General features: G+C 45.9%; 1 protein-coding gene across 11 annotated transcripts in view; it reads left to right on the top strand.

The window, feature by feature from the left end:
- The window catches only part of LOC126986080 (translation initiation factor IF-2-like), a 115,938-nt gene that overhangs the window by 20,867 nt on the left and 72,287 nt on the right, over nucleotides 1–22,784 (top strand). For 3 of the 11 annotated variants that reach the window (XR_007739269.1, XR_007739268.1, XM_050841778.1), the window contains exon 5: nucleotides 6,608–6,786. The exons of 7 other annotated variants lie outside the window; for them this stretch is intronic. Coding sequence is in view for 2 of the 4 variants with exons in the window: in XM_050841778.1 (XP_050697735.1) it covers nucleotides 6,608–6,786 (179 nt within the window). In the remaining 2 variants the exon portion in view is untranslated. Of the gene's footprint in view, nucleotides 1–6,607; nucleotides 6,787–20,232; nucleotides 22,032–22,784 lie in introns of those variants that run through there. One more of the 11 variants, XM_050841776.1, reaches the window with a different exon arrangement.

Here is a 22,784-nt window from a genome sequence, read left to right as displayed (position 1 = left end):
ATGAAAGTCAGAGGTCTAGAGTGCAGGCAGTGGAAATGAGTTATTTGAGGAGTGCTTGTGGTGTGAGTAGAATGGATGGAATGAGTAATGAAAGTGTGTACGAGCGTTTTGGAATGTGTCACAGGGGTGAAGGGAAGAAGTGTGGAGTGGTGGAAGAAGTGAAGCGACAGACCTTAAAGTGGTTTGGCCACATGGAGCGAATGGAGGAGAGTAAGATGACCAGAAGGGTGTATGTGAGTGAGATAGAGGGAGGGAATGCTAGAGGACGACCTCCAGTGAAATGGAGGGATAGGGTGCAAGAGTATGTTGGGAAGAGGGGGGAAAGATCTTTGAGAAACTTTGAGCAGGCAAGGAGGGAGTGTCTGGATAGAGAAAGATGGAAACTCTTCTGCCGTGGCCATCCCCTGGTGGGAGCTCCTAGGAGCAGGCGTCGATGAAATGATGATGATGATGATTTTCTGTGCACTTATTCAAGCATTTGTGCCTTTTTTTCCCAGCACTGCATCAGGAACACTTTTGCCAGCTTTACAATTCTTCTTTCTGTTTCCTTTTTGTCTCCATACAGCCCCAACACAGTGCAGATTGCCCCGTTGTCCTCCTCTAGCCTCCTAGCCCACTCCTTGCCTATCACCATCACTACTCCTGCTACTAACTCCCCTCTCTGCCTCTTGTAGTTGCTACATTCTACTATTAGGTGTTCCACTGTTTCTTTCTCCCTAGTGTCCTACAGCCACAGCCCTTTGTTTTGATAGGTCTTGGTGAGGGTGAGCTCGGCCACTCAGCCGCTCCTTTTAGTACCGTGCTGGTTTCGGTCTTTTAAATATCTCTTTACTACGAGTTCTACAGACTAGATTCTGTTAGGTACTTGCCAGATTAAACATAAGTCTTTGTGGAATCTATTGGAAAATGGTTCAAGCTATGCATGCAGTAGGAGAGTAGAAAAAAAATGCAAGAATGGTGTAAGCTTAGTTGTGAGTATTTAGCTTGTAATAACTAAATGGTAGAGTGTTTCTCTCCAGTTCACCTGAAAAATGTTAGCATAAACACTTGGGATCAATGTCTTGTGGAATATAGGCACAGTGCATCATGATTTATCACGTGAGAGATTTTAGAGTGTGCGAGTCCTCATCCCTTCAACAGGCCCTGACATAGTTTTAGTTAAAGTAGCTCGTGATCACTGGCAATTTTGGGGGTATGGAACCGCGGCAATTCTCATCTTGTGACGGTGAGTGGGACTTGAACCCAGGTCCTCCAGGACACTGCTCTCTCATGGTGAGCACACAGCCACTGCCTTGCTGCTAACCGTCTGTGGTTCAAAATGTAGAAAAAATCTCAAAATGTTTTGGAATATAAAACATTCTGTGGTTCATGCCAAAGCTACATTTACACACAGACAAATTGTTACATAGACTTGACACAGCCATCACTCATGTGGGAATCACACTATTCCACATTGTCCTAAGTGATCTCCTCTGAAGACTGCTGCAGCCATCATGTCTGATTTTGTCCGCACTGCAAATTTTGTTTGGCCCTAAAATTTGAGCTGTTGAAAAATTTCTGAGTCTCCAGTGAACTGTGTGTGCATCATGCTCCAGTCACGTCCTGTTGAGTTGTGGCGTCTGAACCTGTTGTGTGTTCCCTGTGCGTCTGTTGTGGCCCAGAAGGAAGCAGGAGTGCTGTGCAAGCCCAACGTGGCAGGACGGTCACAGCGGTGAATTGTCGAGAAGCCAGGGCAGACCTGTGCTGGAATCATGCGTCTGTCACACACACGACCCACGTGGTGCACAAGCTTGATGCCAACGTGACAGATGAGTGTGGGTGTGTGGCTTGGAAGTGGGTGTGGAGAGTGGTGTGGGCACAACCCGGATGTGATTCACGCTATTCAGTTTGTATGTACGAGTCTCCCTCCCTTTACGATTGGGTTTTGTTCTCAGAAAAGTGATCGTAAAGCTAAAATGATAACAAACAAGAAACAAACTTAACCCTTTGCTGGTTTCTCATAGAAATAGTGGAGGTATAAAAAAAAGCTTTTAGTATGTTAAAATGAGGATTTTTTAAGACATTTCTACTTGTGAATTTTTTTTATTTGATGTCCCCATCCATTGCAAGGCTGCATCAAAGAAGAATCCTATGTGGGCTAATCACCTGATTTGCTGGTACTCACCCAAGTCCCCTTAATACCAGCATGCAGTACAATTATTTTTAGCTATGTCCTGTAAGGGCTTGGTAAACTTGCCTCCAGTGTTAGGTGTGGGTGGGCATGGTGAGAAGAGGAGCAACCTTTCGGACTGTTGACTTCCGGCTCTCACCCCACACTGGTGCATTCTCTTGCTTCCGGCATAGCTGCCAGGTGGGCTAAGGGGCTGTGATTGGCTGGAGGCTGTGATGAAAGATGCTTCTATTGGCTGAGACAAACAGATGTCATGTACACCATCACCGGGTGGCGGGAAATCCTTGTGAAAACACGTGTTTTGGGCATCCCGACCGGGCTTTTGCACAGCAAAGGGTTCAACCAACAAGCCAAGGTTTGATGGAATGAGTATAGAGGCATTCCTGGACTCCTATCAAGTGCCTTAACACCCCTAACACCTAATGTTTTGTACTACTGTATCTGTGCCCCAACCTGCTACTCCCCCAGGGGATACCTTTGGTTAGGTTGGCAGTCCTGGCAAACATATGCACATGGAAATCTTGATAATTAAGTTTCACACATTAATGTAATAGTGTGTATTTTTGATATATAAAAATGCATGAAATGACTCACTGAGTGGTAAATACATTGGGATAATTCCGTACATGATGTGAGTACAGTAAAAGCAAAACATCAAACATCTGGATTTTGTGAAGAACCGAACACTTTCCTGGCACTGGTTTCCACTTTGTTTTCTGTACAGACCATTCAGTTAAGGTGCAGCCCAGCGGGCCCAAGTGATTAACCCTTAACCCGGTAGCAGCGGGGATCATGTTTCTTAATGGTCCCCACAAGCGAGAAAAATGAGAAAAAATCACCCCTCACACAAACCATTTCATAATATACAGTCATCCCCCGCCGTTCGCGGGTATTTCGTTCCCGGACTTCGGCGCGATGCGCGAAACCGCGAACGGCGGGACTATATCCCTATGGGAAAATATGCATTTGGGGAAGTCACCTCTGACACGTCATATAAAACATGTTTTTTTCGTTCCCAAAAGTAGCCCAATTTGCGATAAGTAGCCCAATCTGGCAACACTGCAGTGTGGCGGCGCGTGAATTTTTTTTTTTTAGGATAATGTTGCTATGAGAAAATCTCGACCAATAGCAGTCGTCCCTGAGTGAGCTGCTGGCCAATAGGAAAGCATGACGTCACAGTCTAACCGTGACGTCACTCAGGAGCAACCTAAAGGCGGTGTCACACTAGCACTTTTTCCGTCAACTTTTTCCGTCGTTTTTCTGAAAATCGTCGATATCTTGGCTGCGGCCTGTCACACACAAACGGTGTTTCGTCTGAAACTTTCCGTCGGCACAGACCATGGGAATGTAAACAAACATGGAGTCCACGCTGCGGCAAAGATACGCTGCTCTGAACCTAATACTGTGTATTGTGAGACTTAGACGAGCTAAACAAGCCAAAAGCGTGCATGGATGCGCTCATGGTTGGCTCGTCGGGAAAGAGAAAGTGTGTACAGCAGGCTGTTAAAAGAGCTGAGTTTAGAGGATCATGAGACTCTGAAGAATTGGATCAGGTTGGACAAGAGCCAGTACCACAGACTTCTGGAGTTAGTGACACCTCTTATTGCCAGAAGGGACACCAGGATGAGGAAGGCTGTCACTGCAGGAGAGCGTTTGAGACAGGTTGAAGCCACGCGGAAAGTCTCGGTCTTGGTCTTGGAAATGTAAACAAAGGCGGAAATTTGCAGGCGGAAACGATCCTGATCGTCTGACAAATTCATGCGATAAGTTCATGCGGAACGATGAAAAATCGACGGAAATGGCATTAATCGACGGAAAAAGTGCTAGTGTGACACCGCCTTAACGTCCATTGCCCCGCCTCCCTCCTCTCTCCCTTCCCCCCTCCTCTCTGCCTCCCTCCCTCCCTCCTCTCTGCCTTCCTCCCTCCTCTCTCCCTTCCTCCCTCCTCTCTCCCTTCCCCCCTCCTCTCTGCCTCCCTCCCTCCTCTCTGCCTTCCTATTTAGCGTCAATGCATCCGCGTATACGCGAAACTGGGGCCGCGTATAAGCGGGGGGGGGGTCACAATTAGTTGACCGCGAATACGCGAAACCGCGATGGGTGAGACCGCGAACAGCGGGGGGTGACTGTATATCCAAGCATTTGTGATCAGATTATGTATCATCTATTTTGGGGGGTTTATATCATGGCACAAATTTGGCCCGCTGCTGCTACACGGTGAAGCCACAAATTTGGCCCGTCGCTGCTACCGGGTTAAAGCGCGGGTGTCGACAATAGTCGACAGCTGGTGCCTGGGCTCAAACCGCGGGTGTCGACAATAGTCGACAAGGCATTTTTAATTAGCAAGCCGTCAAATTTAATTTGTTTGTGGTGAAGTAGGGTAAGCATGTGGTTTTCTTTCAAACAATACCCATCCATGCTCCCTTGAGTAATTATTGGTGAGTGTATGCCTTGTCTTAGCTTTGAGAAGATGTCCGCTAGACATCCCACCTCTTCTCACCCTCCAGGGAATTTCATCCACAAGATGGGGGCCCTTTGACCTCAGCACCCATCAAGGGCATCAGGAAGGCCTGGAAGCTGAGTTTTTTGGGTGTGTTTCACATAAACTGTATAAAAGTTATGCTTTTTATTACTAAATCATAGAAGAGAAGCCAGCTAGCGATGGAATAATAATGGATCTATAATAATGTGTTTTCAGTGATCTCATATAATATTTCGTACTTGCTCTGTAAATGATCATAGAGTCTTCAACTTAATGTCAATAAACAGTTAAGGGTTTGTACTTTACAATGGTACTTCATTCAGTTATGTGAGGTAAGTAGAAGTGAAGATATAAACGGTTGGTGAGGTATGTTTTTGCCTGAATATGCTCGCGTGGGAGGACAGGCACGGCAAAACAAGCCAGCACTTTAAGGGTTAAGGAGCGGCCCGGCCAGACGCTCGGGTGAACAAGCACGGGAAGCAGCGACATAGGTGTGGCCTGGCCGCATATTTCCGAAGTGTTGTTAGTGATTTCAACCCGCGCCCCTTTCTTGATTCACCTGCTGGTTGTTATGCTCCACCCACCTCCTGATGTCATCGTAGCAGCCGCAGCAGCAGCCGCACCACTCTGCCCCCCCTCTCTCTCTCTCTCTCTCTCTCTCTCTCTCTCTCTCTCTCTCTCTCTCTCTCTCTCTCTCTCTCGCTCTCTCTCTCTCTCTCTCTCTCTCTCTCTCTCTCTCTCTCTCTCTCTCTCTCTCTCTCTCTCTCTCTCTCTCTCTCTCTCTCTCTCTCTCTCTCTTTTTTGTAGAGAGCAGTGCGGTGGCTGCTGTTGCTGCTACGATGACGTCAGGAGGTGGGCGGAGCATGAGAACCAGGTGGTGAATCAGGGAGGAGTGAGCGTGCAGGTTAAAATAACTAACAACACTTCAGAAATGTGCCTCCATGCTGTGCACCCGTGTCAACAAGCGCAGGGAGCACACTGGTGAGCGAGTAGTGACCAAGGCAGGTTGTGTCAAGTGTTTACCTCATCCCGACTCTTGAGCCACGGCTCTGAAGCGTAAACATATGGACCTCAGCACTAGTGGAAAGCTTGAACTGCTTGAAAAATTGGAAAAAGGTGCACCAGTGTCTGGGTTAAGGGAGGAATGTGGTGTTGCAAAGCAAACAATTAGCGATATCAAGCGAAACAAGGCAAAGATTCCTGGGTTTGCTGCCAAGGTCGGTGCAAGTGGAAGTATAATTTCGGGAATATTTGGATCTTTCAAGATCTGGATAGACTTTTACCCCCTACTAGATCAGATCTTTGAGCTTTTACTGTAATATTCTTAGCATCCCTGGTACCTATGTATGCACACTGCCTCATCATGTGGCCCTGTACACACCTTACAGCATGGAGCACTTTGAGTAAAGGTCAAGCCATATCAGTATAGTAGCAAGGAGCTATCTGCTGGAGATAAAGCAGAAAGACAACCTACACAACAAGTACACAGACGGGTGGATGGTTGCGCTGAAGAGGCAGGCTTGGGGGCCGGGGTGACTGGATAATTCCGTGCTGCAGACCAAGACACCCACAAAATGGAACAGCAGTCGATGAAGATGTGGGAGTAGATCAAAGCAGAGTCAGTAATCATCTTGTGAATCTCTAGGATATTGAATTCAGTAGATCAGGGGGGTAGAGTGGAGGTGGTGGCTGAGTTGTTAGCATGTGGGTGCCGCGTCCAGGAGAATGTGTAGTTCAGGAGTTTATGTCCCGCCCACCGCCATAAGCTGGGATTTCTTGTCACCGCTGTGTGGCCCAAGGTGCGTACACAGAGAAAGCAGGTTTACCCGCACAGGCTACTGGTGCCGACCCGCATCATGAATTATACCAGTGAAATAAGTGTAGGCATTCACAGAGAAAGCTGGCTCGAGCGTGTTGGAGCGGACAGCCTGCTCCAACACGCTTTCCTGTTTTCACAGACCATTCTTGCCTGCTCAACCCGCACGGGCAGACGTGCCGGGCGAGATGGATGCCGAACTCCTGATCACCAAAGTGTTTGAGAGACCACCATTGTGGGACAAGAGGAACAAGAACCACTCAAACAGGAATGTTACTGACAAACTGTGGGAGGATGTCAGCAAAGAATTAGATTGTAAAGGTAAGCAAAATTTTGTTTTTATTGTATGAATGTCGTCCTGTGTGTGTGGGCTGATAGCTGATCGTTCAGTAGAGCAGGCGTCAGTGAAACCAACACCAGGCTGTGATGAGCAAGATTCATCAATAAGTCTGCTAATTTCAACAGTGTTTACAAGAGCAATTTGATAACCCTATTGTAACCATGATACAGCAAACGAGAGAGAGAGAGAGAGAGAGAGAGAGAGAGAGAGAGAGAGAGAGAGAGAGAGAGAACAAGACTTCAAACATGGGTTATTCACAGAGAACTACAATAAGTGATGTCCAGTGTTGTAAGTCCTTGTAAACTAAAGGATGAGTCAATAAGAATGATTTGAGAATTCCCCCGACATTCTCAGCTTGGTTGGCGGGTCTTCCCGGGCAGTGCATGTGTTGGCAGTGCTCAGGAACAGCAGCAGCAGGCTCAGTCAGATGTTGCTCAACTCACAGAAACAAAACACAAATACACTTTACAATGAAATCCATCCACTCAACTTTGAATTCAGTACACTCTGACAGTAAGCACCATTTGCTGTACACAATGCCAAAAGTGCTCTCAACAGTTTTCCTACACCTAGATAACTGTTGGCTGAGGAGACTGTCTTCAGTAGTCAAGTCACGCTGGTCGCAGGTTCAATCCCAGGCAGCCGGCGAATACCCTCTCCTGGTCTTGATTAATTTCTCGTGTGTTTCGATACACGCAGAGGTCATGTTGGATAATAGAAAAAGAGAAAATACAGCTCTCGGGGCATGAAACGTCCACCGTGCAGTTTCAGGAGGAAGGGACAAAATGGATAGGCAAAAATGTCTCCATCTGTCCTTGTTCTGGCACTCTCAGCACACTCAGTCCTGCTACTTCTAACTCTCTTGCTCCAATACTCACTCACCCTATTGATCCACTTCACAGCTGGTCTTCCCCTGACACCCCCTCCCTCAATCCTTCCCTCATACACTCTCTTCACGAATTCATTCTCCCCCATTCTCACCACGTGTCCAAACCATCTCAGCGCACCACACTTCGCCCACTCCACCACTCCACACTCCACTCCTATCGCTGTCACACCCACACCAAACGCACTTTCATTACTTTCTCTATCCCATCCTGACACCTACGTTGCCAGATTGTCGTACTCAGAGCATAGTATTTCCCAGTTTATGACGCCTAACTATTGCCAAGAAACATCAGGAATTAACTATTTTAACGATGATTATAAGTGAATCTCCTTATTGGGGTCCACGAGACAGTTTTTGGGTCGGAAGTCGGTAAATATACGAGGCTGAGTAAGACAATCTGGCAACTTTGCCTGACACACCGCATGCACCTCTTACATAACTCATTTTCACAGCACCTATTCTCGATTGCTGTGCTGCATTCCACGTCCACATTTCTGACGCATATGACGGAGTTGGCGGGATAATACTGTTCTTTACTGCCCTCATTACTTCCATGCTCACACTTCTGCCTTTCATAACCCTCCAGTTCACCCACCACCTGTCTGCCCTTCACTGCCTCATCCTCACAATCACATACAGACTTAGACTCCTGTGTTTGGTAGGAAAGAAGGTTCGGGAATTTTTTACTTCTACTCAGTCAAAACTCTGTACAGTTATGAGTCCTGAAAGGTATCACCATCACTCTGCTTTCCATGGTCCCCTAAATCAACAGTTGTGAACTTGCAATGTGCATCTACAACAGTTTGAAGGACAACGGAAAAAAAATTCATATGGTTAAAGTACAATGAACCTGAATTTTTGGGTCACTGAAGGCGAATGTTTTCCTCAAATTGACCCTAAGCTGTGAGGAAAATAGGCGCACCTAACATCACCATATGTGGGGTACAGACTTGGCGGAGGGGCTGTTTTTGTGCCTAGTAGTGGCAGTGGGCTAAAGAGTGGCCTATCCAGATTTTTTGTTTTTACTTATAAATGATCCACGAGACGTCCAAGAGTAAATCAAAGTGTGTGCTTATCTTTGTATTCATTCATACACACACTGGTAATATTTTTGTGGTTTCTAATTCACATAATTGAGTAAAATTCTATTTGATAAACAGACAGATTTGTGTCACTAGTAAAATTGAAAGTAGTAATGTAAGTTATGCCTCCATGAAATATGAGGACCCCCGAGCTCAAGGGGCGTATGCGCCACCAAGCTAAAATTTGAGTTAGCATTGGTTCCTGCTAGGTGGAAGCACCCTCCCTCTACCCAAGTGTGATGGCGAATCAAGTGAATTTACAAGCATAGATCAAGAGGAGGTACACAATCTCCATGGTGTAGGGGCGTACAGTCCTGAGGCAGCCGGCCAATAGGCGCATGGCTATGGTCTCGCGTGTATACATCCTAAAGCTCAGCCAGTCACAGCCGAGTTACTGTGCCGCGTCAGTAGACACGCCACCGGCAATCTGTCAGGACACACCAGCTGTTACATGAGAAAAAAAAAACATAAACCAATGTAAAACAATGAGTTATTATTGGAGTTTTGCTCTGAAATTTTCACTGTGTAATAGATACATTATATATGTTTACCCTACCAAGTTTAAATAAAATTGGTTAATAAACACACTGGCTAAAAAAAACACCGTTTGGTTTGTCTGGGTGTTTTATCAATAAAATACATTGAGATAAAAAAAACACTCACACCATGTTATTACCTATTAATAATAAGCCTTATTTTTTATATACAACACTTTTATTATGGCCAAAATTATTGTCTTAATAAAACACGGTAAAACACAGACACCAAAAAAAACACCCATAAAACACGTAATATTTGGAATATTGATCTGAAACTTTGAGGGATTATTAGTTACATTACATACGTTTACTCTGCCAACTTTTAATAAAATCCGATAATAAACACTCATTCGTAAAGAAACACCATCTGGTGTTTGAGTGTGTTTTTTATAATTATAGGCAGATTTTCACACAAACACCTACATCATTGAATTTGTCTCCTCGAGACCTTTATTTTGATGTATCATAATATTAGTTTGTGTGTGTTTTTCATTGTGTAAACTATGTTTGACTTTGGAAGCCTTTTACTCGATATTAACTTACTGGTTCATACGCCCCTTGAGCTCATGGGTCCTCATATACACAACCAGATAAATATGAAAGCTCATGAAGTTTCCACAAGTGACAACACCTGCTTGGTGCAGCAAAAATGTGCTTATTTAAGGAATCTGATGCCTGGAAAATGGTGTACACTGCTTCCTCTGGCCACAGTTGTCTTATGAAATATGAACGCGTTTTTATATTATTGTTCTGTTGTTCATTGAATGTTTTGTTCAAGAAAAAAAGAATACTCATTATTTCAACTAGTTTTTGGTTATAAGGATTCTTTACGAAACACAATTATAACATTACCGCCTACCGGTTAGGAAACGTAGTGAATCCTGGATCAGCTTTGGTGGTGTTAGGTGCGCCTGTTCCCGGTGCCGTAGAACTCCTCAGCAATCAACTTGAAAGCCTCCTCTCCTGGTACTGGCATGTGCTCCTGTTGCAGTTCTTCCCACGGCACAGCAGCAGTTTTGGCAAGAATGTTAATAAATAATTAAAAAGTGTAATATTATCATTGTTGTTAGCAAAGGGCTTAAGTGTAAGGAGTGCATGTGTGCATGTATGTATGCTTGGTATGTAGGGGATCCCACGAGTTATGGTGGAAGCTCAAGGGTGTGATAACTCAAGTCATTCTAAGATGGAAATACGCTTTACACATATGCTGTTTTTTGCTGTATTTTGCTATAAATTGAGGCTGTTTAACCCGGTAGCAGCGACGGGCCAAATTTGTGGCTTTACCGTGTAGCAGCGATGGGCCAAATTTGTGCCATGATATAAACCCCCCAAATTAGATGATACATAAACTGATCAGAAAAACTTTGATATATATTATGAAATGGTTTGTGTGAGGTGATTTTTTCTCATTTTTCTCACTTAAAGGGACCACTAGTGACACAGCGAGTGAAGACACCCTTGAGGAGGAATTCAGTGATGTAATATCTAGTGATGATGAACAAGTGGTCAGTGATGGATGGGAATTACTCACTGATCCATTTAGTGATGTGCGGCCTGATGATGTGCCTCCCCTCACTACCTTATATGAAGGTATAAATGAAGCCTTGGAGGGCTATCACTGCTCCACACCTTTCGATGCCTTCACCCTGTTTTTTAGTGAAGAAGTGATCAAAAAGTTGTGTCAGTGGACAAATGAAAAAGCAGAAATCTTTTTCAATGAGCATCCTGAAAAAAAGAGGAAGATACACAGTCTGATATGGAGGGAAGTGACGAAAAGTGACATGTACACTTTTTTGGCTCTTTTATTAGCAATGGGACTGAATCCACTTCCTAAGATGCATGATTACTGGGCCAATGACTGGGTCAGAACTGGACCACCAGTGTTTTGCTCCGAAGTGATGAGCAGAGACAGATTTTTTAGTATCATGAAGTTCTTGTGCTTCTCACCACCTGCAGAAGTAGAAAAAACTGACCACCGCACACGAATTGAGCCATTTATGTGCTTGATAAGAGAAAACAGCCAGATGGTCATGAGACCTGGACGCCACGTGGCAGTTGATGAAGCCCTTATCCTATGGAAAGGGCGTCTTCGCTTCAGACAGTACATCAAAAGTAAAAGGGCAAGATTTGGAGTGAAGCTCTATGTGTTATGCCCATCAGATAAAGATTGGAATGGATATTCTTGGAATATAGATCTTTACTATGGTAAAGATTCTTACCAGATACAAGATGAGTCTGCCTCCCACTTGTCTGTATCGGAGAGAATTGTTGTCTTTATGATGAAAGATTTACTAAATGAAGGGAGGCATGTCATAACTGACAACTGGTATACTAGCCTGAGATTGGCTAAGTACCTGGATGAAAGAACCACAATGCTCACTGGCGTTGTGAGGTACGGAAGAGGACTTCCCAAGGAAGTGCAGGACATGAGATTGGAGACTCACCAAACAGTTTTTGCAAGGAAGGGCAATGTCCTTCTTGTGAAATGGGCAGATAAAAAAGACATTGTGGTGCTGACTACCAGGTACAATGCTGGTATGGTAGAAAAAACCAAGACCTACTTTGGAAATAAAACAAAATTCTATAATAAGCCACTACACATTGATAAGTATAATGAGAAGATGGGCAGTGTAGATCTGGCTGATCAACTCCTTGAACCTTACACACCAGAAAGAAAAAGTCTGGCATGGTTCAAGAAAATAGGCATACATATGCTCTTCAGAATGACACTGAATGCCCACATTACATATAAGAATTTCAGTGGTGCAAACACTCCTCTGCTAGAATTCATCACTTCCTTGATAAAAGAAATCCTGCTTGAGCACAACTTGGGGGCAGCTACTTTGGCGCTGTGCTTCAGTAAGGAAAGACGGCTACTCAAGACAGAAGACCGCCAGCCCACTGAAGCAACACACCAGTTTGTAAAGTGGGAAAGCAAAAAGAAAAAACGGTGTAGAATATGCTACCCCAAACGCAGAGAAACAAGTTACTACTGTCCGGGATGTGAAGGACAGCCAGGCTTGTGTAGCATGGAACATTTCAATAAGTGGCACAGCAACCCTGAAGAAGAGAGAGAGTGAACACTTGAAATGAAAGACAGTGGATTGTAAGGCATCAGAGACAGAGGAAGAGCCCATCCCTGGTAAAAAAAAAAACCTCTGGTTGATGACGATGTCTTACGCGAATCCCCAGGGGTGATGGAGTAATCCAGGCAAAGGCTCAACAAACCTCATTCGTTTCCTGTCACTGATTCACTGGAACCATTTGCTATTCCTTGAACTATCCTGACCTTTGCCAATCCTGACCACTCACATTCCTCTCTCTCTCTCTCTCTCTCTCTCTCTCTCTCTCTGATTGTTTTACAGCAATGGATAAGGAGATTCATGAGCTGAAAGCCCTCATTACATGTATCCCGTATTTGCAAAGCAGCATACACGACGAGTCAACATATACCTGCTATGCATAATATAAATTGCGTCAATGCGAAATAAAAAAAAGCGAAATAAAGAAAGGGGAGAAAGGGGCAAGGGGGAAAGAAATAGAGAAAGCAGATGATTGTGTAGAGGAGGAAGAATGTCGAGAAATTATCAGCAAATACAACTCTGTTATCATCAGTCAGAGAGCTGCCAGATACTCCTTTGTCATCACAGACAATGTATGTGTGTACGTGTGTGTGTGTGTGTGTGTGTGTGAGAGAGAGAGAGAGAGAGAGAGAGAGAGAGAGGCAAGGAGTGGTGGTGTTGGCACCTTGGTGTCTGGGAGAGAGAGAGAGAGAGAGAGAGAGAGAGAGAGAGAGAGAGAGAGAGAGAGAGAGAGAGAGAGAGAGGTGGGCGAGACGTGATGGTGTCGGCGCCTCAGTGTCTGAGAGAGAGAGAGAGAGAGAGAGAGAGAGAGAGAGACAGCCAATGCGACTTCCTAATTTTAGACACAAGGCGGGAAGAAGGCGGTGCATACTGTCGCTCATTTTTTGTGATTGGTGGGAACAAGGATGGTGGGAGGAGCAATAGGATTTCAAGGACAGCACACGGCGTCTTTACTTAGTAACCAACACAAAGTACGGGACAACTCAATAGAAGAAGAAACAATAGAAATATGACGCCTACGTAGGCGTCATCGTATTGAAGGGGTTAAGAAACATGATCCCTGCTGCTACCGGGTTAAATATGTGGCAAGTGTGTTGTGGGAACCCTCAGACACAGGGATGGAGGGAAGACTAGCAGGGTGGTGTGATGCCGCCTGAAGACTGTGTTGGTGCACTACAAAGCTTCTCAAAGACTAATCCTCAAATGGCTGAATAATTTTTCCGAGCTTGTTGTGAAAGTAGTACAGGTAACTTTCGATTTACGCGATTATTATGTCCTTGAAGAGGTTGCGTAAATCAAAAACAATGTAAATCAAACAAGAGGTAAATTTGCACCTTTATTGCCTACTGTATCACTCAGACTCCTCTCCCTCTCGTGGTTCCTCCTCTGGCTGCCCTTCCCCTCGTGGTAGCACAGCAGCGAGGGTGTTGTTGTTGAGTAGCGTGGCAGCGTGGGTACTGTATTGTTGTTCAAGTGGCGCGCAGGAAGAACTGAGCTCAGCTGTGTAGCCGCGGCGCCGTGTGAGTATTATGGCTGCCGGGTGTCTACTGTTCTGATATCTGCCTGTATTCTCCCGCTACAGCAATATTATGGCTGCCGGGTGTCTACTGTTCTGATATCTGTCTGTATTCTCCCGCTACAGCAATATTATGGCTGCCGGGTGTCTGCTGTTCTGATATCTGCCTGTATTCTCCCGCTACAGCAATATTATGGCTGCCGGGTGTCTGCTGTTCTGATATCTGCCTGTATTCTCCCGCTACAGCAATATTATGGCTGCCAGGTATCTGCTGTTCTGAGATCTGCCTGTATTCTCCCGCTACAGCAATATTATGGCTGCCGGGTGTCTGCTGTTCTGATATCTGTGTCTGTATTCTCACGCTACAGCAATATTATGGCTGCCGGGTGTCTGCTGTTCTGATATCTGCCTGTATTCTCCCGCTGCAGCAATATTATGGCTGCCCGGTGTCTGCTGTTCTGATATCTGTGTCTGTATTCTCCCGCTACAGCAATATTATGGCTGCCGGGTGTCTGCTGTTCTGATATCTGTGTCTGTATTCTCCCGCTACAGCAATATTATGGCTGCCGGGTGTCTGCTGTTCTGATATCTGTGTCTGTATTCTCCCGCTACAGCAATATTATGGCTGCCAGGTGTCTGCTGTTCTGATATCTGCCTGTATTCTCCCGCTACAGGAATATTATGGCTGCCGGGTGTCTGTTGTTCTGATATCTGCTTGTATTCTCCCGCTACAGCAATATTATGGCTGCCGGGTGTCTGCTGTTCTGATATCTGTGTCTGTATTCTCCCGCTACAGCAATATTATGGCTGCCGGGTGTCTGCTGTTCTGATATCTGTGTTCGTATTCTCCGCTACAGCAATATTATGGCTGCCGGGTGTCTGTTCTGATATCTGCTTGTATTCTCCGCTACTGCAATATTATGGCTGCCGGGTGTCTGCTGTTCTGATATCTGCCTGTATTCTCCCGCTGCAATATTATGGCTGCCCGGTGTCTGCTGTTCTGATATCTGTGTCTGTATTCTCCAGCTGCAGCAATATTATGGCTGCCGGGTGTCTGCTGTTCTGATATCTGTGTCTGTATTCTCCTGCTACAGCAATATTATGGCTGCCGGGTGTCTGCTGTTCTGATATCTGTCTGTTTTCTCCTGCTGCAGCAATATTATGGCTGCCGGGTGTCTGCTGTTCTGATATCTGCGTCTGTATTCTCCGCTACAGCAATATTATGGCTGCCGGTGTCTGCTGTTCTGATATCTGTCTGTATTCTCCGCTACAGCAATATTATGGCTGCCGGTGTCTGCTGTTCTGATATCTATGTCTGTATTCTCCCGCTACAGCAATATTATGGCTGCCAGGTGTCTGCTGTTCTGATATCTGCCTGTATTCTCCCGCTACAGGAATATTATGGCTGCCGGGTGTCTGTTGTTCTGATATCTGCTTGTATTCTCCCGCTACAGCAATATTATGGCTGCCGGGTGTCTGCTGTTCTGATATCTGTGTCTGTATTCTCCCGCTACAGCAATATTATGGCTGCCGGGTGTCTGCTGTTCTGATATCTGCCTGTATTCTCCCGCTACAGGAATATTATGGCTGCCGGGGGGCTGTTGTTCTGATATCTGCTTGTCTTCTCCCGCTACAGCAATATTATGGCTGCCGGGTGTCTGCTGTTCTGATATCTGTGTCTGTATTCTCCCGCTACAGCAATATTATGGCTGCCGGGTGTCTGTTGTTCTGATATCTGTGTCTGTATTCTCCCGCTACAGCAATATTATGGCTGCCGGGTGTCTGCTGTTCTGATATCTGTGTCTGTATTCTCCCGCTACAGCAATATTATGGCTGCCGGGTGTCTGCTGTTCTGATATCTGCCTCTATTCTCCCGCTACAGCAATATTATGGCTGCCGGGTGTCTGCTGTTCTGATATCTGCCTGTATTCTCCCGCTACAGCAATATTATGGCTGCCGGGTGTCTGTTGTTCTGATATCTGCCTGTATTCTCCCGCTACAGCAATATTATGGCTGCCGGGTGTCTGTTGTTCTGATATCTGCCTGTATTCTCCCGCTACAGCAATATTATGGCTGCCGGGTGTCTGCTGTTCTGATATCTGCCTGTATTCTCCCGCTACAGCAATATTATGGCTGCCGGGTGTCTGCTGTTCTCATACCTGTGTCTGTATTCTCCCGCTACAGCATATTATGGCTGTCAGGTGTCTGTTGTTCTGATATCTGCCTGTACTCTCCCGCTACAGCAATATTATGGCTGCCGGGTGTCTGCTGTTCTGATATCTGCCTGTATTCTCCCGCTACAGCAATATTATGGCTGCCGGGTGTCTGCTGTTCTGATATCTGTGTCTGTATTCTCCCGCTACAGCAATATTATGGCTGCCAGGTATCTGCTGTTCTGATATCTGCCTGTATTCTCCCGCTACAGCAATATTATGGCTGCCGGGTGTCTGCTGTTCTGATATCTGTGTCTGTATTCTCCCGCTACAGCAATATTATGGCTGCCGGGTGTCTGCTGTTCTGATATCTGCCTGTATTCTCCCGCTACAGCAATATTATGGCTGCCGGGTGTCTGCTGTTCTGATATCTGCCTGTATTCTCCTGCTGCAGCAATATTATGGCTGCCGGGTGTCTGCTGTTCTGATATCTGCCTGTTTTCTCCTGCTGCAGCAATATTATGGCTGCCGGGTGTCTGCTGTTCTGATATCTGTGTCTGTATTCTCCCGCTACAGCAATATTATGGCTGCCGGGTTTCTGCTGTTCTGATATCTGTGTCTGTATTCTCCCGCTACAGCAATATTATGGCTGCCGGGTGTCTGCTGTTCTGATATCTGTGTCTGTATTCTCCCGCTACAGCAATATTATGGCTGCCGGGTGTCTGCTGTTCTGATATCTGTGTCTGTATTCTCCCGCTACAGCAATATTATGGCTGCTGGGTGTCTGCTGTTCTGATATCTGTGTCTGTATTCTCCCGTTACAGCAATATTATGGCTGCCGGGTGTCTGCTGTTCTGATATCTGCCTGTATTCTCCCGCTACAGCAATATTATGGCTGCCGGGTGTCTGCTGTTCTGATATCTGTGTCTCTATTCTCCCGCTACAGCAATATTATGGCTGCCGGGTGTCTGCTGTTCTGATATATGTGTCTGTATTCTCCTGCTAGAGCAACATTATGGCTGCCGGGTGTCTGCTGTTCTGATATATCTGCCTGTATTCTCCCGCTACAGCAATATTATGGCTGCCGGGTGTCTGTTGTTCTGATATCTGTGTCTGTATTCTCCCGCTACAGCAATATTATGGCTGCCCGGTGTCTGTTGTTCTGATATCTGTGTCTGTATTCTCCCGCTACAGCAATATTATGGCTGCCGGGTGTCTGCTGTTCTGATATCTGTGTCTGTATTCTCCCGCTACAGCAATATTATGGCTGCCGGGTGTCTGTTGTTCTGATATCTGTGTCTGTATTCTCACGCTACAGCAATATTATGGCTGCCGGGTGTCTGTTGTTCTGATATCTGTGTCTGTATTCTCCCGCTACAGCAATATTATGGCTGCCGGGTGTCTGCTGTTTTGATATCTGCCTGTATTCTCCCGCTGCAGCAATATTATGGCTGCCGGGTGTCTGCTGTTCTGATATCTGCCTGTATTCTCCCGCTACAGCAATATTATGGCTGCCGGGTGTCTGCTGTTCTGATATATGTGTCTGTATTCTCCCGCTACAGCAATATTATGGCTGCCGGGTGTCTGCTGTTCTGATATCTGCCTGTATTCTCCCGCTGCAGCAATATTATGGCTGCCGGGTGTCTGCTGTTCTGATATCTGCCTGTATTCTCCCGCTACAGCAATATTATGGCTGCCGGGTGTCTGTTGTTCTGATATCTGCTTGTATTCTCCCGCTGCAGCAATATTATGGCTGCCGGGTGTCTGCTGTTCTGATATCTGCTTGTATTCTCCCGCTGCAGCAATATTATGGCTGCCGGGTGTCTGCTGTTCTGATATCTGCCTGTATTCTCCCGCTGCAGCAATATTATGGCTGCCGGGTGTCTGCTGTTCTGATATCTGCCTGTATTCTCCCGCTACAGCAATATTATGGCTGCCGGGTGTCTGCTGTTCTGATATCTGCCTGTATTCTCCCGCTGCAGCAATATTATGGCTGCCGGGTGTCTGTTGTTCTGATATCTGCCTGTATTCTCCCGCTACAGCAATATTATGGCTGCCGGGTGTCTGCTGTTCTGATATCTGCCTGTATTCTCCCGCTGCAGCAATATTATGGCTGCCGGGTGTCTGCTGTTCTGATATCTGCCTGTATTCTCCCGCTACAGCAATATTATGGCTGCCGGGTGTCTGCTGTTCTGATATCTGCCTGTATTCTCCCGCTACAGCAATATTATGGCTGCCGGGTGTCTGCTGTTCTGATATCTGCCTGTATTCTCCCGCTACAGCAATATTATGGCTGCCGGGTGTCTGCTGTTCTGATATCTGCCTGTATTCTCCAGCTGCAGCAATATTATGGCTGCCGGGTGTCTGCTGTTCTGATATCTGTCTGTATTCTCCCGCTGCAGCAATATTATGGCTGCCGGGTGTCTGCTGTTCTGATATCTGCCTGTATTCTCCCGCTGCAGCAATATTATGGCTGCCGGGTGTCTGCTGTTCTGATATCTGCCTGTATTCTCCCGCTGCAGCAATATTATGGCTGCCGGGTGTCTGCTGTTCTGATATCTGCCTGTATTCTCCCGCTGCAGCAATATTATGGCTGCCGGGTGTCTGCTGTTCTGATATCTGCCTGTATTCTCCGGCTACAGCAATATTATGGCTGCCGGGTGTCTGCTGTTCTGATATCTGCCTGTATTCTCCCGCTACAGCAATATTATGGCTGCCGGGTGTCTGCTGTTCTGATATCTGCCTGTATTCTCCCGCTACAGCAATATTATGGCTGCCGGGTGTCTGCTGTTCTGATATCTGCCTGTATTCTCCCGCTGCAGCAATATTATGGCTGCCGGGTGTCTGCTGTTCTGATATCTGCCTGTATTCTCCCGCTACAGCAATATTATGGCTGCCGGGTGTCTGCTGTTCTGATATCTGCCTGTATTCTCCCGCTACAGCAATATTATGGCTGCCGGGTGTCTGCTGTTCTGATATCTGCCTGTATTCTACCGCTACCGCAATATTATGGCTGCCGGTGTCTGCTGTTCTGATATCTGCCTGTATTCTCCCGCTGCAGCAATATTATGGCTGCCGGTGTCTGCTGTTCTGATATCTGTCTGTATTCTCCCGCTGCAGCAATATTATGGCTGCCGGGTGTCTGCTGTTCTGATATCTGCCTGTATTCTCCCGCTGCAGCAATATTATGGCTGCCGGGTGTCTGCTGTTCTGATATCTGTCTGTATTCTCCCGCTGCAGCAATATTATGGCTGCCGGGTGTCTGCTGTTCTGATATCTGCCTGTATTCTCCCGCTGCAGCAATATTATGGCTGCCGGGTGTCTGCTGTTCTGATATCTGCCTGTATTCTCCCGCTGCAGCAATATTATGGCTGCCGGGTGTCTGCTGTTCTGATATCTGCCTGTATTCTCCCGCTGCAGCAATATTATGGCTGCCGGGTGTCTGCTGTTCTGATATCTGCCTGTATTCTCCCGCTGCAGCACTGGCATTTCCATTGTAGAATCCGCACTAGATGAATATCATGTTACCATGTTGCCGCCATGTTGCCTCTCTTTCTATCTTCTATTGATATTTCCACGCCGACTGCTCTTCTGAACTTGCTAACTGCATGCCTCCCCCCCTCCCGCGGCCCCGCTGCACGCGACTTTCTACTCATGCTCATCCCTACACTGTCCAAACCCCTTATGCAAGAGTTAACCAGCATCTTCACTCTTTCATCCCTCACGCTGGTAAACTCTGGAACAATCTTCCTTTTTCTGTATTTCCTCCTGCCTACGACTTGAACTCTTTCAAGAGAAAGGTATCAGGACACCTCTCCTCCCGAAATTGACCTCTCTTTCGGACACCTCTTTGCATTGTTTTTGTGAGCAGCGAGTAGCGGGCTTTTTTTATTATTATTGTTTACTTTTTTTGTGCCCTTGAGCTGTCTCTTTTGTTGTAAAAAAAAAAAAATAATAATAATCAGAATACGCCTCCTACACACACATTATTTGCACACAACAAGCTCGCAAAATTTATTTCATTATTGGAGGATCAGCCGTTCAGAGGCCAGGTTTTTACCATAACTCGTGGGACACCTTGCATGTGTGTATGTATCTTGAAATTACTAATATTGTTACCAAGTTATGTTTGTTTTCTCACATCCCAAATCTCCTTTCCTTTCAGAGATGCTGGTGAAAAGAAAATGGAAATATTTTAGAGACCATTTTGCTGTAGAGCTTGGAAAACTTACACTTCCTCAATCAGGCGGTGTTGCAGGTGGCACTGAAACGTCACAGTGGCAGTACTTCCAGTTGTTGCATTTCCTGAAAGATGTCGTGAAACCTAAAGCTTTGACCAGAAATTTCCCAAGTGTGCTCACAAAAGGCACCACTGAAACCTCATTGCCTGTATCATCATGGGTGGGAAACCAAGTGGATGATGTGGAGGATCCCGTGGATAAAGAGGAGGGCATGCCCACCTCACCAACCCATACAGGAGAGACACCAGCAAGAGGAGTTGAAGATTTGGACAAGCACAAGGTTACTTCAAGTTCTCGACCAAAGCAAGAAGCCAGGAAACGCCCTAGAACACAAGACTACAACCAGAGCGTCCTGGACATTGGAAGACAGGGAATGCAGTACTTGACAGAAAAATCAAATCTAAAACAGAGCCGAGAGGACGATGATGATCTACTGTTCTTTAAGAGTCTGCTGCCTCACGTTAAAAAAATTCCTGATGCAGATAAGTTGACATTTAGAATTCGCTCACTAGAACTTGTACAACATTTTGCGTTTCAAGTTCCAACCACGTCTCCCCTTCCACAAAGCAGCAGCAACTCAGTTTCTTTTCATGCTCCACAGGTGTCTCCCTACTGCTGCGAGAGCACCCTTTCTCCCGTGTAACTCAAAATTATGCCACGGAGAGCTGCAGCACTGATGTAGATTAACAGTTAATACAATGCTCCCTCATTATTGACAGATTTTTTAAGACAGTTATAATTATAAACGGATTTTCTATGATGCCCACCCCCCAAAAGTATGTATTTGCCGCCTCCTAGCTAATTTCTGCGCCATCCACCAGGCGTCACTGGCTGCATGTGGCTTGTTCCCACTGTCCCAACAAGCCAGCAGCAGTCCACGTCTGTCTGTCGTTCTGACAACGTTCACGGCTACAGCAACGTTATCGTCATTCGTCCTACTCATTGGCATGGCTCCTAAGTGCCCTTGTGATCTTCCAAGTGGAGAGAAGAAAGCTAAAAGGCCAAGATGTGGGTGGAGAGTGATGGTGATGACGATGCGGCGGCCATTACGTGTTGAGCCTGGATGAGTCGGCAGGGGACCAGCATGGCCGCCGCGGCCAGATGGAGCCACGAATCAGCCATTTTTTTCATACTTATTTATTCAATAAAAGTATATTTGCTTCAGTATTATTTCTATTACCAGACTAATTTGTTATATCTAAGAAATATTTCAAGTAAGTTGCTCAGAACATGAAAGTGGTTGGTGGGATGGAAAAATATAAACATGAGGTTACATGACTTGACAAAAATCAGTATCCACGGTGTTAGCTTTTGCACTTTACTTCATTGTTCCGTGGGCATTTCTGCTTCTTTTGCATTTCTACTTCTTTTGGCCGAAGCCAGGTTTGGGGGCCGTGGGTTTGCACCCTTGAGTTACCTGCCACAGCAGTAGCCAGACCACCACCCCGGGAGGCGGGACACAACCCCTGCCTGACACCTGGTACGCACTCGCTGCTGGGTGGACAGGGGCACGGGTGTTAGGAGACTACCTGTCTGTCTCCACTCCGCCCGGTTTTAGGTATTGGCCAGTATTTCAGGAACCTAACCCCCGTCAATAATGAGGGAGCACTGTATGTCCATGGCATAAGTACATTTATTATCATAAGTATCTTCAACATGTTCGGTGCTGGAGTTCAGTATCACTATGGTACAAACTAAATCACTAAATAAAAATGAAACTATCTCCTGGAATTTTATTATACCATTATTTAACCACTTGACTTTGATTCTAGAATTTGAATTCAGCACACCTGATGGTAATGATGAGTCTCTTCTGGTTAAAAAGATTGTGCATCATAACAGCTTCACCAGACCATGTTCAACATTCTTGAGAATATAGTTGAAAGTCTCTTGGCTGATCCTTATGTACTGAAAATATCTGCGTGGGTTCCTTTTAAGATTATATTCTCCCAGCTGTTCTCTCCTGCAGTTAATTTCATGCAGTGCCTTTTTTTTCCTTTTAAGTTTTGTGTGGACAGTGTCCGGCAGCATGAACTCATCAGGGACCAGCTTGACGTCTTGGCCGGACACTGGCCGGACCACAGGTGACGTTTCAAAAGACTAGTTTTGGTGTTAGCGTTCAGGCAGTGGGAGTGAGAAGACAAGAAAAAAAAAAAAAGTGATTTGTAATGGAAAGGAAGCACAGGTTAATACAAAACACATCAAAACTTACCAGGAAAAAAGTTTCCTCACTGAAATTAGTGGATTTCCAGCTCTAAAAACCTACCATGATATCCCTGATAGTTTACCATAGCTATACTTAGGTTTGGTAATGTAGGTTATGCACCTATGATTTCAGAGAAAACTGCGCAATAATGCAATGAAAATCCCAAATGCAACCCACTGAGTGCTGGGGATCAAACCTGGGCCTCCTCAGCAGAAGTCAGGGCAGCAAACCAAGTGAGTCTCTGATGAGCTGAAAGGTCACCACGCCAGG

This window comes from Eriocheir sinensis, chromosome 61 (genome assembly GCF_024679095.1).
Source record: "Eriocheir sinensis breed Jianghai 21 chromosome 61, ASM2467909v1, whole genome shotgun sequence".
Taxonomy (NCBI): domain Eukaryota; kingdom Metazoa; phylum Arthropoda; class Malacostraca; order Decapoda; family Varunidae; genus Eriocheir; species Eriocheir sinensis.
The sequence above is the reverse complement of the archived record's forward strand: the minus strand, read 5'-3'. Positions and strand labels throughout refer to the sequence as shown.